Here is a 19,633-nt window from a genome sequence, read left to right as displayed (position 1 = left end):
GTACCACCACACCCAGATAATTTTGTATTTTTTGTAGAGACAGGCTCTCTCCATGTTGCTCAAGCTGGTCTTGAACTCCTAGGCTCAGGTGATCTGCCACTTCCACCTCCCAAAGTGCTAGCATCAGAGGCATGAGCCATGGCACCTGGACAATAATTATTGAATATAACTCATTCCCCAATAGCTTTCTGAAGAAAGATGCATAAAAGTAAATATTTTGAGATCTTGCTTGTCTTAATATGTGTTTATTTACCCTTACTTTTTTTTTTTTAAGATGAAGTTTCACTCTGTCCCTTAGGCTGGAGTGCAGTAGCACAATCTTGGCTCACTCAACCTCTGCCTCCTCGATTCAAGTGATTCTCCTGCCTCACCTTCCCAAGTATCTGGGATTACATGTGTGCTGGAGTGTCTAGGGGCTGTAGTCCTCTGATGGCTTCTTCACTCACATGTCTGACACCTGGGCTGGGGTGACTTGAAGACAGGGATCAGCCGGAGCAGTTGACTGGGGTACCTATATCTGGTCTCTCCATGTGTTTTCTTAGCATGGAAGGTGGTTCTGAAAGGGAGCTTCTATGTAGGAAGTACATTTTCAAGACAGCCAGGTGGAAGCTGCGTGACCTTGCCTTGAATGGTCACATAGCATTTCTTCTGCCAAACTCTAGTGGTTGAACCGTAATCATAAGGCCACTCAAATTCAAGAGGGAGGGAATTTGACTACTTCTTGGTTGGGGTGTGGCAAGGTCACATAGTAGAAGAGTATGTTGGGTGAAAATGTTGACCTGGCTGTCTTCAGAAAATATATTGTGCCTTGTTAATATATATATATATATATTTTAACATATTTTTAACCTTTATTTGTAGATCTTTTCTATATCCTGAGGATGTTAGTGGCAGTTTTCTTCTCCCTGCATGGTCTGTTTCCTTTGACCATTTTGGGAACTCCTAGGCAGGCAAGATATTTAAGCCTTCTTTCTCTCGGCATGATTGGATTCCCCAGTAAATAAACTCCTGCCCTGGTTTGACAATCGAAGTTCTGGGAGCTAATAGGGATAAGCAAGCTGGAAATGGAGAAGGAGATCCCAATATTCACTGTGCCTGAGTCCCACTGTTTTCTGGATGGGAACTGCCTTCCATGAGGCCTGGTGTGCCCAGGATGGGAGAGCCTCTGCAGAGACTAAATCTTGGGTCTTTGCCAAGTTTGAGGTAGAAACCCAGCTGTTTTGTAAACAGCTACTCGTGGATACTTGAATAAAAAAAGCTAAACCACTCCTCCATCATCCTCCACAGTCCCCCTTCAGAGGGATCTGTGCAACCAGCACGGGTTCCTAAACCCTTTGAAGATCCTGTAGTGTAAATAGAGCTGGTTCATTCTGCCCCTCCTGTCAGCCTGGGAATTATGTGTCTGCTTTGTCAGTTTCCTCTCATCCATCTGCTTTTCCGGTTTGATTGCTGCCTCCTGTCTCCCTCTCCCTGAGGTCATTTTGTCTGTCTTCCCACTCCATTAAGTACCGTGCGGCACCCTCTCTATCTGACAGTGCTTTCTCTCTTTATGTTGGAACACTTCTAGTGACTGTATTGTCCCCTTAGGGGCACTCGATGCTTTTCCTGTTGTTCCCTTCCTTGACTAGCTTTCCTTCTTATTGACTGTGTGAAAGATCCATGTTTATTTTCAGTATCCTCAGAATTAAGTATTCTTGCACTTCTTGGTCTTAAAAGTCACATGCTAAGAACCATTGCTCTCAGATATGGGCTTTCCTCTGTTCCTACTCACAGTGGAATGATTTCATTTTGCATTTCTTCTTAGGTTACGTTTTCTACTTAAATTATATAGGATGGTGTCCACAAGGAAGTGTCCTCTTCCAGGAAAAAACCAGTGTCCACCGAGGGACCTTCTTCAGGACAAACCCCAGGACAGTTGTTGGGTTGCGGAGGCCTTGGGCAAGTGAGGCTTAGTGTGGTTTGGGACTCGTGTTTTTCTTGCTTTCTCAGAATTCATGAGCTTTTGTCATTTTGAATGTTTCTTACTCTTTGTAGTTGTCCTCCCTGGCAAGTCCCACCCCATATTCTTCAGCGAGTATACCTCCCGTGTGAAATAGAAAGGTGACGGTACATTGGGCTGAGCAGTATTAACTACCCACAGACACATCTTTGTTATTTAATTATTTTGTTATTTATTCCATGTGTGGGTGTGCTTGAACTAAGTAATTTTTGGTAATTAAAGTTGCATTAAAAAAGTATAGCATGTGCACATTTTCACTTCTCTTTAAACTTCTTTTTCTTTGTGGAAATCTCTTTGGCTATGAAATCTCATTTTCCTTTCAGCCTTCTGATTCTTAGCCGAGTTTTGCTTAAGAAAATGTTCTGTCTTGAAATTAGGTTGGTTAATTGCAATTCCTTTTAATCATTTGGCGTCTGTTTACTCTGATGATAAACAGACAAAATCAAAAGCATTATTAATAAAATAGATTTGTTTCCTTGTATATTTACCTCTTTTATTGACACTTACCCATCTTGTTAAAACCCAAAGCTAGCGATTTTATATTGTAAGAAGCGTTTTTCAAAGCATGTTGGTTGTTTAGGGTATAGATGACGGTGGTAAGGATCTATGCCGTTTTTGAGGTGAGGTCCAAGTGTTTGGTTTTGAACTTTGTATTTTCTATATGGATTTTGGGGTGACTTATGTACCTACATTCTGTAAAATTCTGTTTATGATAATTCTACTTCTTCTTTTAGGAAAAATAACCCAAAACTCAGTGGTGTCATAATTTATAGCTTACAATCTGTTTATATTTACAAACTTGTACATCAATCTCCGCTGTCTACTTAGCGAACATTCAAAGGAAACCTTCGTACCTGCCAGTGGTCATTCCCATTCCCTCATGTCCCCGGTCCCTGGCAGACACTCATCTGCTTTCTGTCTATATGGATTTGCTTTTTTGGATAATTAATATAAATGAAATTACATAGTAAATGACTGTTACTTAAATTAGCATAATGTTTTCTAGGTTCTTCATCTACATTGTATGGAACATTTGTGAGACCTTCATTTCTTATTATAGCCATATAATATCCCATTTTATGGATAAACTACATTTTGTTTATCCATTCTTCAGTTTATGGTCATTTGGCTTGCTTTCACTTTTTTTAGCTATTAGTAATGCTATTGTGAACATTTGTATACAAGTTTTTGCATGGATATATGTTTTCATTTCTCTTGGGTATATACCTAATAGTGGAACAACTAGGTCATGTGGTAACCCTAGTTTTAACTTTCTGTGGATCTACCAAACATTCTAAAGCAGCTTGACGAAGCATTTACATTTCTACCAGCAATTTATTATGATTTTGCAATGAGATAAAAAAAATACATTCGGGCCGGGTACAGTGGCTTGCATCTATAATCCCAGCACTTAGGAGACCAAGGCAGGCAGACCACCTGAAGTCAGAGTTCCAGACCAGCCTAGTCAACATGATGAAACCCCATCTCTACTGAAAATACAAAAATTAGCCAGGCGTGGTGGAGGGCGCCTGTAATCCCAGCTACTCAGAAGGCTGAGGCAAGAGAATCGCTCGAACCTGGGAGGCAGAGGTTGCAGTGAATCAAGATCACACCACTGCCTCCAGTGTGGGCAACAAGAGTAAAACTCTGTCTCAAAAAAAAAAGAAAAATACATTATAAGCCTGTCAACAGTTTTAACATCATTAATTTATGTAGCTCTCTTTTAAATCAAATAGGAAGAGAGTTACAAAGAAAATTACATTTATACTATAAATTTGCCTATATATATACATATATGTATGTATGTATGTATATATGTATATATATACCTTTACTACTGCTTTTATGTTTTTATGTGGATTTGAGTTGATGTCTACAATCTTTTCATTTCTGCCTGAAGACCTTCATTTAGTATTTCGTGTAGGGTGAGTCTGCTAGTAATACATTTTGTTTGTTTTTATTTATCTAGGAATATCCTAATTTCTCATTGTTTTTGAATGATTTTGCTCATTATAGAATTTTTGATTAACAATCCTTTTTTTTTTTTTTTAAATTTAAGACAGAGTCTTGCTCTGTTGCCCAGGCTGAAGTGCAGTGGCATAATCTTGGCTCACTACAACCTCCACTGCCCAGGTTCAAGCAATTCTCCAGCCTCTGCCTCCCGAGTAGCTGGGATTACAGGCATGCGCCACCATGCCCAGCTAATTTCTGTATTTTTAGTAGAGATAGGGTTTCACCATGTTGGCCAGGCTGGTCTCGAACTCCTGGCCTCAAGTAATCTGCCCACCTTGGCCTCCCAGTACTGGAATTACAGGCATGAACCACCGCGCCCAGCCAACAGTCTTTCTTCCTGCACGTTCAATATATCATCCACTACCTCCTGGTCTCCACTGTTTTTTATTTGAAGTTACTAATCATTTTCCGGATTTATTGTATAATCACTTTTATTTACCATTTTCAAAATCCTTTGTCCTTGTCTTTCAACAGTTTGATTATGAAGTGTTTAAGTGAGGATAGCTGAGTTTATCCTCTTTGGAGATCATTAAACTTCTTGGATGTGCAAATTAATTTTCGTTTCACTATTAATAGGCTATTTTTAGAGCAGTTTTATGTTTACAGAAAAATTACACAGGAAGTACGGAGAGTTTCCATTTATGACCTTAGTGTTTCTGTTGTTATTAATGTCTTGCATTAGTGTGGCACATTTTTTTTTTTTACAATTAAACCAACATTTAGACATTATTATTATTCATACTTTTTTTCAACTATTTTCTAACTCCCCATACTTGTTATACACATTATTATTATTAAAGGTTCACATTTTTTTTGTTGTACATTCTGTTATTTTATTGAAATTCTCAATTTGGTTGGATACCATTCTCATACTTTCTTTTAGTTATTTAGTTCTTTGAACATATTTATAAGAGCTGATTTCAAGCATTTGTTAAATCCAATGCCTGGGCTTCCTTGGGGACATTTTTATTGACAACTTTTTTTTTTGTTCCTGTATGTGGACCAGACTTTTGTGTTCCTGTATGTGGACCAGACTTTTGTGTTTCTTTGCATGCCTTGTAATTTTTTTGTTGAAACTGGATAGCTTCTAGTGTGTCAACCGTGGAAATCAGACCTCTACCCCTCCCCTGACCAGGACTTGTTGTTTTGTTATTGGTTTGTTTAGTGGCTTTCCCGGACCAGTTGTCCAAACTTTATATCCTTTTTTATGTGAGACCCACTCAAGTTTCTCTCAGTTAGCTTAGTGGTCTGCTCATAATTCCACAGAGATTTCCCTAAATGCCTTGAACCAGTAAGGGGCAGGAATTACTTACAGTCCTATTTTTTGTAGTGTTTTGATGTTTTAGTGGTTGAAATTCTTTTTTGAGTGTTACAGGGGAACTTTATTGAAAGGAAACATGATCACACCCAGCCGGCATGCTTTCCCTCAATCTCTATCTTGCACTGGCGCGCGCGCACGCGCGCACACACACACACACACACGCACACACAATCTCTAGCCCCTGCCATTGTGCAGTTCTCAGGCACAAGGCGGGACACTCACTCCTCAATTCCTAAGATCAAAGGCAGCAGGGGTCGAAGGGAGGCAAGATCGGGGAGAAGTAGCCTGGTCGTGCGTGGGGTCGGCAGGAAGTGGGTGCAGAGAGCAGGGGTGGGGCATGACCAGTGATTAGGTGCGCTCAACAGCTGCAAGAAGAGTGGGATCCCCAGCCCCAGGTGGCCTCGGCTCCGCCAGTCCCTCTCCATGGAGTCTTTTGGAGCAAGAACAGCGCCTGGGGGAGAAGGGTGGGGCCTCTCATCCCATACTAGCCCTCTTGGCAGGGTGGGGTACTGGAGGGGGCAGGGCAGGGCCCGCTGGTGGCGGGCGGCACTCAGCTCTGGGGCTCCTGGGGCGCCTCGCCCCCCTCTTCCCCGGCGTTGTCGGCCGTCCACAGCGTCAAGTTGTCTCGTAGCAGCTTCATGATGAGGGTGCTGTCTGTAGGAGTCCTCGCTGAGGGTGTGCAGATCAGCCATGGCCTCCTCGAAGGTGGTCTTGGCCAGCGAGATGGCCTCCTCGGGGCTGTTGATGATCTCGTGGTGGAAGACGAAAAAGTTCAGGGCCAGGCCCAGGCGGATGGGGTTGGTGGGCAGCATCTCCTTCTTGCTGATGTCCATGGCCTCCTGTTAGGCTGACCGGGCCGAATCAATGACGCACTTCTTGTCGTCACCGGTGGCCACCTCAGCCAGGTAGTGGTAGTAGTCACCCTTCATCTTCAGGTAGAAGACCCGGCTCTTGGCCTCCCCAGACTCCTGGATGAGGTGTCTGTCCAGCAGGCCCAGCATAGTGTCGCACATTCCCCTAAGCTCAGTCTCCACCTTCTCCCGGTACTCACGCACTTCAGGGCCCTTCTCCTCCGAGCCCTCCTCATTGCTTTTCTGCTCATTGTTGGACAGGACCCTCCAGGCACGCTTCTGGCCGCCCACCACGTTCTTGTAGGCCACAGAGAGCAGGTTTCGCTCTTCGCAGGAGAGCTCCTCGCACTTCTCGCGCTTCTCCACAGCGCCCTTCATGAAGGCTGCCGTGTCCTCATAGTGTTCGGCCTGCTCTGCCAGCTTGGCCTTCTGGATCAGACTGGCTCTCTCCATGGCTCTGGGGACAGATAGGTGGGCGGCGGGTAACTGCTGCCTGGGACCAATGCCGGACTCTGTGCCTCTCCTGCTCTCGGCCTGCCTTTTTTCGGTTGAAATTCTTATGTAATGTTTCAGAATCTCTGTGGTTGCTTTCTGATACAGGTGCAGAGTAGGGTGGTAATCAAGATTGTTAGAAGGAAATGAAATGAGCAACAAATTAAGCTGCAGAATTGTTTTGAATTTGCCAGTGAGCATTGGGAATCTTCACAGTGGAGGAAAGGATACACTGGATTTTTCAATCATACTGGACCGTTAAACTGTTTCTTGGTATACATTAAGGGAAATGCTGCTAGAGTTTTCTTTCAAAGAGCTTAACCTAAATTTCAAGATGTTTTCAAATATTTAGCAATCCACAAACATAGAATTAGAAAAATAAGTAAGACTAGAGAGAAGGAAATTTTAAAAGAGAAAAGTTAACCAGCCATAATTTTGAGAAAAGAAGTAAATAGGATTAGTTCAACAACATATTTTCTGGGTGTGTGAATACTATATTGGTAAAAAGACTAAATACTTTTCTTAACATTATTTTATATTAATGCTGGTCAGTTACTCGTTTTTATTTGTATGATTACTATTCACAACTCATTTCCTAATAAAATAGTTAAGTTTCTGGTGTTAAAAACTAGTGTCAAATCTCTAGAAATCTTGTTATGAACAGATTTGTAACAGTCGAATTGATAGTATTTGACTTTTTAAATTTTATTTTATTTATTTATTTTTTTTGAGACGGAGTTTCGCTCTTGTTACCCAGGCTGGAGTGCTATGGCGCGATCTGCTCACGGCAAGCTCCGCCTCCTGGGTTCAGGCAATTCTCCTGCCTCAGCCTCCTGAGTAGCTGGGATTACAGGCACGCGCCACCATGCCCAGCTAATTTTTGTATTTTTAGTGGAGATGGGGTTTTACCATGTTGACCTGGATGGTCTTGATCTCTTGACCTCGTGATCCACCCGCCTCGGCCTCCCAAAGTGCTGGGATTACAGGCGTGAGCCCCCGCACCCGGCCATTGACTTGTTTTTTAGAACAGCTGCGCTTATCAGCTGTAGAACCAATTGCCAAGTTATAAAATTGATTTTTGAAAACAAAACTATTTACATGTTTGTAAATATTTTATATAGTAAAAGTGGGTTGTAGTCCTGGAATCTGAATATAGACAAAAGGTCTGTCATAAATTACAATTTGTATACACTATCGTTTTCTACAAGACTTAGTTATTACAGCCTGTTATAACTATTGCAGAAAACTCAAGCTGTATCTCTCTTCTGGATTATGAATATTTTGGTTTCTTATAGTGTCTGGCATAGAACCTAACTCATTGTGGGGCCAACCCAACACAGTCCCAGATTGGGCCTGTTTTCAGCCGAGCCTTTTTAATCCAGTTTGAAAATTCCATGACTTGCCCTTCCTTCAGAGATACTTAAAAGTCACAACCATCTCTGAACTTCTCCCTAAGTGTGCCCCAAATCCTAAATCAGCAAAAAGCAGAATGGATCTGATCTCTTCAAATCTTTAGGGCTGCTGACATCAGCTAATGGACATTAAAAGATGTCAAGAGGAACTTAAATTACTAACGATTTCAAGAAAAGGGGCGCTAATTCTTAGAACTGGCACAGTGTTAGAAACTCACCAGCTATGGACTGTTTAATCATTATTGCCTAGGTCTCCAAATACGGTTTTGCGCCTCAGCACACCAGAGAGTAAAATGCTTGTTGTAAGGTATTCTAGTGCGTCCATGTACTGGGCTTTGGAATCTGTTTTTTCTTTTGTTTTCTTTTTCAATCTGTGGCATAAATACTAGAGACTGGGTCTCCCATACTACTACCACTTTTCCTGTGATTAAGTCACTTTGTTTTTGTTTTAAACCTAACCCCATAGCAAAGAGGACAGTTTTTGAGCCTGAGAAGATTTATTGTGAAAGACTCTCTCTCTCTCTCTCTCTCTCTCTCTCTCTCTCTCTCTCTCTCTCTGTATATATATATATATATATATATATATATATATATATGATTACTGTCTCTCTATATATTTGTCTATATATATAATTGCTTTTTTTCAGTGATGTTCTTCATTTCAAGATGCCATTGCAGTTCCGACAAATGCAAACTGACAACGTTCAAGGCCACAACGGAGGAAAAATCATTGGTGCTTGGAGTGTAGAAGACTGCCCTTCACAAAGGAAATCCCTAATTATTGTTTGAAATGCTGAGGAAGTTGCTGCGAAGGAGACTTTTTTCTTATCCCACTAAATACTACTTTGTGGTTCTTGTTTTTTCCCTAATCACCTTCTCCGTTTTAAGGATTCATCAGAAGCCCGAATTTGTAAGTGTCAGACACTTGGAACTTGCTGGGGAGAATCCTAGTAGTGATATTAATTGCACCAAAGTTTTACAGGGTGATGTAAATGAAATCCAAAAGGTAAAGCTTGAGATCCTCACAGTGAAATTTAAAAAGCGCCCTCGGTGGACACCTGATGACTATATAAACATGACCAGTGACTGTAATTCTTTCATCAAGAGGCGCAAATATATTGTAGAGCCCCTTAGTAAAGAAGAGGCAGAGTTTCCAATAGCATATTCTATAGTGGTTCATCACAAGATTGAAATGCTTGACAGGCTATTGAGGGCCATCTATATGCCTCAGAATTTCTATTGCATTCATGTGGACAAAAAATCCGAGGATTCCTATTTAGCTGCAGTGATGGGCATTGCTTCCTGTTTCAGTAATGTCTTTGTGGCCAGCCGATTGGAGAGTGTGGTTTATGCATCGTGGAGCCGGGTTCAGGCTGACCTCAACTGCATGAAGGACCTCTACGCAATGAGGGCAAACTGGAAGTACTTGATAAATCTTTGTGGTATGGATTTCCCTATTAAAACCAACCTAGAAATTGTCAGGAAGCTCAAGTTGTTGATGGGAGAAAACAACCTGGAAACGGAGAGGATGCCATCCAATAAAGAAGAAAGGTGGAAAAAACGGTATGAGGTCATTAATGGAAAGTTGACAAACACAGGGACTGTCAAAATGCTTCCTCCACTGGAAACACCCCTTTTTTCTGGCAGTGCCTACTTTGTGGTCAGTAGGGAGTATGTGGGGTATGTACTACAGAATGAAAAAATCCAAAAGTTTATGGAGTGGGCGCAAGACACATACAGCCCTGATGAGTATCTCTGGGCTACCATCCAGAGGATTCCCGAAGTCCCGGGCTCACTCTCTGCCAGCCATAAGTACGATTTGTCTGACATGCACGCGGTTGCCAGGTTTGTCAAGTGGCAGTACTTTGAGGGTGACGTTTCCAAGGGAGCTCCCTACCCACCCTGCGATGGGGTGCACGTGCGCTCGGTGTGCATTTTCGGAGCTGGTGACTTGAACTGGATGCTGCGCAAGCACCACTTGTTTGCCAATAAGTTTGACGTGGATGTTGACCTCTTTGCCATCCAGTGTTTGGATGAGCATCTGAGACATAAAGCTTTGGAGACATTAAAACACTGACCATTACAGGCAATTTTATGAATAATACAAAGGATACACAAAACGTACCCTTCTCTGGTTCCCCTTCCGTCAGTAAGCGTCGGGAAGATGGTATGAGGTCCTTTTTGGGGCAAGGACTCTAGGTCTTCTTGTTAGAGATGCTGCATGGTTTCTCCAGAGCACCATTGGCTAGAAAGGTGATAGCATTAAATGTTCATCTAGAGTTAATGGTGGGAAGAGTAAAAGTAGCCTTGAGGCCAGAGCAGGTAGCAAGGCATTCTGGGGAGAGGACCAGGGTGTCTGGGGAAGCACCCGATGCATAAGGTCAACCTGTTCAAAGCGCTCAGGGACTTAGCAAAATGAGAAGATGTGACCTGTGCCAAAACTATTTTGAGAATTTTAAATGTGACAGTTTTTCTGGTATGAATAAACGTATAGCAACAGATAATCAAAGATACAATTAATCTGATGATATATTTGTTGAAATAGAAATTTGATTTTACTCTAAATGGTTTTTGTAAATTATTTTCTGCTCTAATACTGTAATGTGTAGTATGTCTCTGTATGTCATCTCAGGGAGCTTAAAATGGGCTTGATTTAACATTGTTTTGTGTTATTTTTGCTTGTAACAATGCACACTTCCAAAAACCAAAAAATAACAATTTCTAGTTTAGTGAATTTCCACAAATCATCTTAGGTTATTAGCAAAGTTAAGGCACCTTTTAAAAAAAATTATTATTATAGCTTCTACAAAGAGAAACACTCAATTTTTCTAGAGATTTGCCTCTATCTTCCTTTCCTCAGTCTCCCAAGACTCTGCTATCAAGCTGTGTTACTTTCAGTGGATCCTAAATTATTGTCTGTGCGATCTGACTGCCAGTAATTAGTGCAGAGAACTAAGAGAGGATGATACAGGTTTGAGGGGCCGGGGAGTGGGAGGGGGAGGAAAAGAGTTTATTTACACAATTTCTGATGCCCATAATGAGTTTAAAAACCAGCAATCAGCCAGGTGCGGTGGCTCACGCCTATAATCCCAGCACTTTGGGATCCACCCAAGGTGGGTGGATCATGAGGTCAAGAGATCGAGACCATCCTGGTCAACAAGGTGAAACCCTGTCTCTACTAAAAATACAAAAATTAGCTGGGCATGGTGGTGCACGCCTGTAGTCCCAGCTACTTGGGAGGCTGAGGCAGGAGAATTGCTTGAACCCAGAAGGTGGAGGTTGTGGTAAGCCTAGATTGTGCCATTGCACTCCAGTCCGGGTAACAACAGCAAAACTCTGTCTCAAAAAAAAAAAAAAGAATACAGCAATTGACACTATTCTCAAAATTAAGGCTGTTGTTCATTAAATTTACTTGTGTCCCACCTCCCAGGATTGTTTCATCCTAATGTCACCTGTGTCTTCATTTAAACGGATCTGGTTCTGTCCTTGGGTCTTCCTGATATCTGCCCCTGAATTGTAAATTTTCTCCTTTCTCAATCTTCCATGAGGAGGAAAGAAGTGTGCAGTCATTCCACATGACCTGTTGGAAGACCTGGGAAGGGAACTTTAGGTTTGGGGCATATTTTTGTTGGTGGTGGTGTCATTCACAGCATACGATTTTTACTCTCTCCATTTTCACCATAATTTGGGGATGCTGTAGTGCTGTCTCACATCTCAAAAAGTAAATTCAAATCTTAAAAAGCAGTCTTGTAATTTAGCTGTGTTGATACGGTTCAACCAACAAGCTACCAGGGAACTGTGAGGCCTTGTCCTTTAGCGTTAGACTTTAAACAAGAATTAAAACCACAGGCTGTATTTTTAAAACATAGCCAAATTAAATGGTACATGAGAAATTCAGAGTATTAGACAGTTTTAAGGCATTCAACTGAGAAACCCTTTTTTATTCCTCAAAGTCAGAAAGCATTTTCATTTATTGAGAGATGCATTTTTAAACTTTATCATTTGTAAATGTGGAAATTGGTGGATTGCTGTTTTTTGCACAATTAGCATGGGAGTTTGTGTTGGAGCAGGAGGAACATGTTCGTTTTGAAAACTCAAGAGATGATATTGATGAGGGCGGTACATGCAATGTGTTCTCTGTTTATTGGCTTCTAAACCAGTTTTTTCCTTTAATATATGTCAAATATTTCTCCTTGCTTCTTTTAGCAGAAAAGTTTTTTACCTATAAGATAGGGCACTTTTTAACTCTCAAACTATTGATACTCAGTGACATACACTTTGTCTTATAAGCATTTTTTCATTTTTTATTTTGAAAAATTGCTAATCTACATCAAAAGTAAAACAGTAGTAGAGCAAACACCATTAAACCCTCACCTGGTATTAACATTGTGCCCTGTTTGCTTTAAGTTATATGTATTTTTGAATTTGGCAAAATTGGAAATTAGATTTTTTTAAAATTACAAATATACAAAGTTATTTATCTCAGCATATTTATTACAGTGTGACTGCATCTGATTTATATTTAAATTGGCAGGTTTTGAGGGTTTCTTTCTTCATCATAAATGTAAAAATAGGATTTTAGAGTCTATTTCCCCAAGCCTCACATTAAAACTGTAGACCTACTATCCTCTCTGTAGCTGTGATATCTCATCTTTCTAGAATGACACTTGTTAAAAAGTGTTTGAACACTATACCTAATGCCTGTGGCAGAGATTATGTGCGATCCATTCATTGGGGGTCAAAGTATTTCACTTTTAAACTTTTTAGAATAATTTACAGCAAATGAAACTTATGAGGCTGTGACAAGAAATTTAAAGAATCAAAACGATGGTTTGAAAAGGAAGCCTGTGATACACACAGAAGCAAAACCCAAGTGATTTGTGAGAAATATAGAAATTATCTAAATTACTTTATAGTAATTATTAAACACTAATTTATTTGTACTGTCATTGAAGGTGTTTTATAGAGAAATCTGAGAAATCACATTCACAAATTAGAAGTCAAACAAGGGCGGGCATGGTGGCTCATACCTGTAATCTTAGCACTTTGGGAGGCTGAGGTGGGGGATTGCCTGGGTTCAGGATTTCAAGACCAGCCTGGCCAACATGACAAAACCCCATCTCTATTGAAATTACAAAAAAAAAAAAAAATTAGCCAGTCATGTGCCTATAATCCCAGTTACCCAAGAAGCTGAGACAGGAGAATTGCTTGAACCCAGGAGGTGGAAGTTGCTGTGAGTTGAGACTGTACCACTGCACTCCAGCCTGGGTGACAGCGAAACTCTGTCTCCAAAAAAACATAAATAAGAAGTCCTTAAAGATATGTGAACAAAAATTTTGTGATGGAAGAATTCTAGCTAATGAGTATTGCATCAAGATTTACATATTTCTTACTAATGACAAGAGTTAATAAAAATTGTTCCTTATTTTACAGGCAGTTACTGAAGCTCTTCCCAGATCTTGGTAAACAGTCACTCACCCTTGAAAATGTGGAGCGTTGTTTCTAAACATATATTTGTGTCATTTATTAAGTACAGTTCACTTAAATATAAGTAGATTTTTTCTTCCAGTGATTTGGGTAGGAAGAGGCCATGTTTCGGTTTGTTTCCTCTGTAGTGTCGATTGAATTGGACTTTTTCAGTTGTTTAGAAAAATAAAAATAATTTCTCATTATGTTAACTATGGACGTTCCTCAGCTTATGATGTGGCTAGGTCCCGGTAAACTCATTATAATTTGAAAATATCATATTGAAAATGCATTTAATATCTCTAACCTGAAATCATAACTTAGCCTAGCCTGCCTTACATGTTCTCAGAACATTTAGCCTGCAGTTGGGCAAAACCGTTTAACACAAAGCCTATTTTATACTAAAGTGTTGAATAGCTCATGTTATTTATTGAATACTGTTCTGAAAGTGAGAAACAATGGTTGTATGGATACTCGAAAGCATATCACTTGTGCACTGTGGTAAAGCTGAAAGATTGTAAGTCAAACCTCTTATGATTTTTAAGTAAGTTGGAGACCATCAGTTTAAAATAAATGCAATACTATTTCATGATTAACATGGTTTGCTGTAAGTTTTACTCCTTTGAATGTGGGCAAGATGGAATGCAGTTAGAATCAGTCATATCACCATTAAAATCAGCCATTCAGAAACCAATGCCTTGTCTACACACATTTTTTATTCCTTTTTCTGTTAGCAACCAGCACTCAAATGTTAAATTTGGTAGTTGATGTACTTGGTAACAAATTAGTGTGTGCAAGTAGTGATTTGAAATAAGATTCATTCTCAAGGCACAAATGTCAGAGGGGAAGAGAGGATGTCAAAAACAAACTAACACAGAGCACAGAGATTATTGGGGGGCTTTAGAAGCATGTAATTGAATGGCCAGTATTGCATTTTAGGACATTAGACACTTCTGCTGTGTCTGCTGAGGAAAAAACAGTTTTCCAGTCAGTAGCAAAGATTAATAGGAACTGTCACCTGCTGTGGTTTGAATGTGATGGGCACAGCTGAGTGAAAAGGGACCCATGACCCCAACATTGAGTACCTGCTCCAAATAATGTCACACCAGATCTATTAAACACTTTGGGGTGCTCTTTAGCCCTAAATTAGGTGAAACAGATTCTAGAAAGTGGCAAAATTGATGAATTTCAGGTTTTTTCTAAAGCTTGAGAGCTTTACGTATTCTTTACAATTTTGTTTTTAATACGTGCTTTAATGTTTTCAGGGCTTGTCATCAGAATATTGATTTAATTTTTTTAGTGCAGTAAGACCCAAACTAGAAATGAATTACAACTATTGGGAAAGAAAAAACTATTGCTATTATTGCAGATAATATAATGGTCCAAGTAGAAAGCCCAGGAATCTTGCCTTAAAATTGATATAAAATTAGCAAAAACCTCCAGATATCCAACAGGCTTTGTCAAATTTATAGACACACTGAGTATTTGTGCAAGAACGACGATAACAGAAGACCTGTATGGTGTTCTGTTATTTACTGCTCCTAGCTGATAAAATGAAATATTTTAAATGTTTCTTCTATTTGTGAATTAATTGAATGCAAGTCTAATAACGCTCTCAATGGCTTGATAGTGTTATTCTAAATTTCATCTGAAAAATGTGCAAGAATAGGAATATTTTGAAAGCAAAGTAATGAAATCTTGAAATACTAGATAAAAAGCCATATTTCATCACTAAAAAATATTGAAAATGTACCAATAGCTTACATTTGAACTGTCATACCAATGCAGTAGTAGCCTAGATATATAAATTAAATATCCCCCAAATCCTAGGAACATAAGGAAGGTACGCTTTTGGAGAATACTAGATTGTAGCTTTATAATGTGCACCAAAATCCAGATGAAAATGAAAATAAACTAGAAGACCATATTAGTGACTATCTTTGGATATGACAGAATTTCCAAATAAAAGTAATGGGAGGATTCATTAAGGAGCAGATTATAGATGTAACTAAAAATATGTATCTTCTGAATATGAGAAAGTAAATGGCAAATGAGATTAGAAAATTTGCCTGCAGATTCTGAAAGAGGGAGGCTTAATGCCTTAATATAGAAATGACTTATGCTAATATTTAAAAACAGCTTTATTGAGATGATTCATATACCATACAGTTAACCCATTTAAAGTGTGTACTTGTGGTTTTTTATTATAACCATTACCATAATCCATTTCATTTTTATTTTTATTGATTTATTTTTTTTAAGATAGAATTTCATTCTTGTTGCCTAGGCTGGAGTGCAAGAGCGCGATCTCAACTCACCACAACCTCTGCCTCCCAGGTTCAAGCAATTCTCCTGCATCAGCCTCCCAAGTAGCTGTGATTACAGACATGCACCACCACACCCGGCTAATTTTGTATTTTTAGTAGAGACAGGGTTTCTCCATGTTGGTTAGGCTGGTCTTGAACTCCCGATCTCAGATGATCTGCCCACCTCAGCCTCCCAAAGTGCTGGGATTACAGGCATGAGTTACCGCGCCTGGCCTATTTTTATTTTTATTTTAAATATGGCAACAAATTCTCACTATGTAGCCCAGGTCTCAAACTCCTGAGCTCAAGCAATTCTCCCACCTCAGCCTCCCAAAGTGTTGGGATTACAAGTGTGAGCCACCATGCCTGGCCCATAATCAATTTTAGAACCTCTTCATCACCCCAAAAAGAAACCCTGTACTCTTGATAGTCACTCCCCATAATTCCCTCATACTAATACACATATTTTTAAACATGAAGACTCCAAGAGAAAAATGAACAAAGGATGTAACAACTCAGAAGTGGAGTAAGAGAAATAGAAATGGCGAATATGAAAAATTGTAATTCAATAAAGATTCAAATTAAAAGAAAATTTTTCTATATCAAATTAGCAGTTTTGGTGTTTTCTTTTCTAAAATATCCTTGATACTTGAGAGACTTTATTGAGAAATAAGACTACATATAATGTGATCTCAATTATGAAAAGTATTGAACAGAAAGGAGCATTCAGAATTTCCTGAAGTCACATCCTCATATTTTGAGGATGACTCTTTCCAGCTCCATAAAATTGTTGCCAAATATGTACTTGGAGCTTTTTCCACATATGGTTTGCCTTAGGGAGTCTTATGCTTCCCAGCCCCAGTCTTTATTTAGGGGAGGAAGGAGCCATGCTTTCTCTCCACTCATCCACTGACAGGAGTGTTTTAGATGTAACTGTTAGTGCTTAGCAGTGTCAAGGCCCTGTATTCTGCTTAACCTTGTAAGGTAGCCCATTGTATACCACATCGAAGAGAACCCTTTGCAGCAGTAGCCAGAATAACCAATCCTATGGGCCACTGTCACTGTCCATCTGACTTCAGGAGCCCAGGATGCTTAGACTGATGGCAGTTTTGCCTCTCATGCCTTGGAATGTATCTATGGAATTTCATTTTCTGATACCAGATACATGTTGATTTAATTGCTTGTTAGGTGAGGATGGCCTGGTTCCTTGAGCTGCATGCCAGTGGGAAACATATGTTCCTCCTTAGCAGGAGGACTTGAGAAGATTCATACCCTCCAGCAGCATCCATCCGCACATCTGACTGTGGGACTAACTTGGATGAGCATTATTGGTGCCGGAGGAGGATCTTGTTTAACTAGATAATTTTGTGGGTTTCATATGAAGGCTCATTGACCCTTAAGATTAGTTAGGACACAGAAACTGGTGGGTTTTTTTTTTTTTTTCTGCAAAACACAGATACCACTATCACTGGCTTAATTTACTTATAATTTACTTTCTTTGCCATTAGACTCATTAGCAAATGCTTCCTGGCCCAGTTAGAATTCCCTTATTTGACTTGATGCAAGGAGAAGTGTTTTCTCTTCAGGAAAACTTTTCCTGCCCCTCCACTCAAGACTGCTCCTTTAAATATGTTCCTCAAAGCCCACTGAGCTAATCTGGACAACAGCTAGCATTTGTTGAGCATTTACTTACTGCCTATTCTAAGCACTTTGGATATATTATTTCCTTTCACTCCATAACAACCTTGGGAGTGGGCACTACTTACAAAAAATTGGCCCAATTTACAAAAGAAGTAAAGAAAAGCATGAATCTATAATAAAAAGCTTGGGAAAAAAAAGTTTTTCTCTGATTCCTTTACCCCTATTTCACCATTTTAACCACCCATCGTCTTCCCCAGACCCTGGCCTGCTGTGAGTGAAGCACAGCTCTTTATTTTTGAGACAGGGTCTCATTGCATCACGCAGGCTGGAATGTAGTGGCACCATCATGGCTCACTGCAGCCTTGACTTTCTGGGCTCCAGTGATCCTCCCACCTCAGCCTCCAGAGTAGCTCAGACAACAGGCATGCACTACCATGCCCGGCTAATTTTTGTCTTTTTTATAGAAATGGGATTTCACCATGCTGCCTAGGCTGGTCTTGAACTCATGAGCTCAAGCAATCCACTTGCCTCAGCCTCCCGAAGTGCTGGGATTATAGGCATGACCCACTGTACCCAGCTAGCCCATCTTGTTTTAAATAAGAAATGCATTGAGAAATAAAGGGACAGAAACAGAATTAATCCATAAGTCTTACTGAAACCACCTCAAAGGATGTAAGGAGAGAGAAAGGAGAGAAAGTAAGCACCAAGTAGATGACGGGAGGCGGAAGGCAGAGGCAGGCTCAGAGGAAGGGGAGAAGCAGAGGAGGAGCAGGGCATAGAAGCTGTCAGAGGAATTTTCACAAAGCCGTGTCTGCTCGGGTGCAGTGGCTCTTTGGAAGAGCCAGCACTTTGGAAGGTAGAGGCAAGTAGATCACCTGAAGTCAGGAGTGGGAGACCAGCCTGGTCAACATGGTGAAACCCTGTCTCTACTAAAAATGCAAAAATTAGCTGGGTGTGGTGGTGCAGGCCTGTAATCCCAGCTACGTGGGAGGCTGAGGCAGGAGGATTGCTTGAACCCTCCATGGGGAGGTTGCAGTGAGCTGAGATCATGCCACTGCACTCCAGCCTGGAGGACAGAGTGAGATCTGTCTCAAAAAAAAAAAAAAAAAAAAAAAAAGAAACTCCTACCTGTCTTCACACTGGTTCAAAGCATAGGAGATTTGAGAAGGGAACATTCTGACTTAAAGTATATGGCAATGTCAACCCCCAGTTTCCAGGGACAGTCTCTGTACTAGTTGGTTCTCACACTGCTAATAAAGACTCCAGACTGGGTAATTAAGAGGTTCTATGGATTCACAGTTCCACATGGCTGGGGAGTCCTGACAATCATGGCAGAAGGCGGATGAAGAACAAATTCACATCTTACGTGGTGGGAGGCAAGAAAAAGTGTGTAGGGGAACTCCCATTTATAAAACCATCAGATCTTGTGAGACTTATTCACTATCATAAGAACAGTGCTGAAAAGACCCACCCCCATGATTCAATTACCTCTCACTGTGTCCCTCCCACGACACATGGAGATTATGGGAGCTACAATTCAAGATGAGATTTGGGTCGGGACACAGCCAAACCAAATTAGTCTCTGTTTATGTCTATTTTCCAGTAGACTGCTGTTTCTCTAATGTAGTATGTGCTCATTGCATGTGTGCATGCACACACACATACATACAAAGTGAGGGGATTTTGCAAAGGAATCTAAGAGGAGCAGGTGCTACTGGAAAGACAGAAAGGATTCTGTTGAAGTCAGGGAAGAGAGTGGGCCTGTAGTCTATGGAGAGAAACTTGAGGAGAAGAGGGGAGATTTGCTTCTCATATTTATCGTGGTACAATTTACAAATAAAAGTGGTATATATTAAGGTGTACATGATGTTTTGTTATATATTATGATGTGATTATCACAATCAACATCACCATCTCTTCATATAGGTAACTTTTTTGGTGAGAATACTTAAGATCCTTAGCAAATATGAGTATCCAATGAAGTATTATTATTACTATTATTATTGTTGTCACCATGCTGTACATTAAATCCGCAGAACTTATTCCCTTATAACTGAAAGTTTGTACTGTTTGACCCAAATCTCCCCATTTTCCCCACCCCCCAGCCCCTGGCAACCAACTTTCTACCTTTG

The 19,633-nt window shown here is 40.3% G+C and overlaps 1 protein-coding gene and 1 pseudogene across 4 annotated transcripts in view; one reads left to right on the top strand and one right to left on the bottom strand.

Annotated features, from left to right (window-relative positions):
• Window positions 1-14,150, top strand: part of GCNT1 (glucosaminyl (N-acetyl) transferase 1) — a 41,058-nt gene extending 26,908 nt beyond the window's left edge. For all 4 annotated transcript variants that reach the window (XM_035301938.3, XM_035301955.3, XM_078366205.1 and 1 more), the window contains one exon: window positions 8,736-14,150. In XM_035301938.3, the coding sequence (XP_035157829.1) occupies window positions 8,879-10,165 (1,287 nt within the window). In that variant the 5' untranslated portion in view covers window positions 8,736-8,878 and the 3' untranslated portion in view covers window positions 10,166-14,150. The remainder of the gene's footprint in view (window positions 1-8,735) is intronic.
• Window positions 5,743-6,643, bottom strand: LOC100397814 (14-3-3 protein sigma-like; annotated as a pseudogene).
• Window positions 14,151-19,633: the final 5,483 nt, after the last annotated feature.

Source organism: Callithrix jacchus, chromosome 1 (genome assembly GCF_049354715.1).
Source record: "Callithrix jacchus isolate 240 chromosome 1, calJac240_pri, whole genome shotgun sequence".
Classification (NCBI taxonomy): domain Eukaryota; kingdom Metazoa; phylum Chordata; class Mammalia; order Primates; family Cebidae; genus Callithrix; species Callithrix jacchus.
The sequence above is the reverse complement of the archived record's forward strand: the minus strand, read 5'-3'. Positions and strand labels throughout refer to the sequence as shown.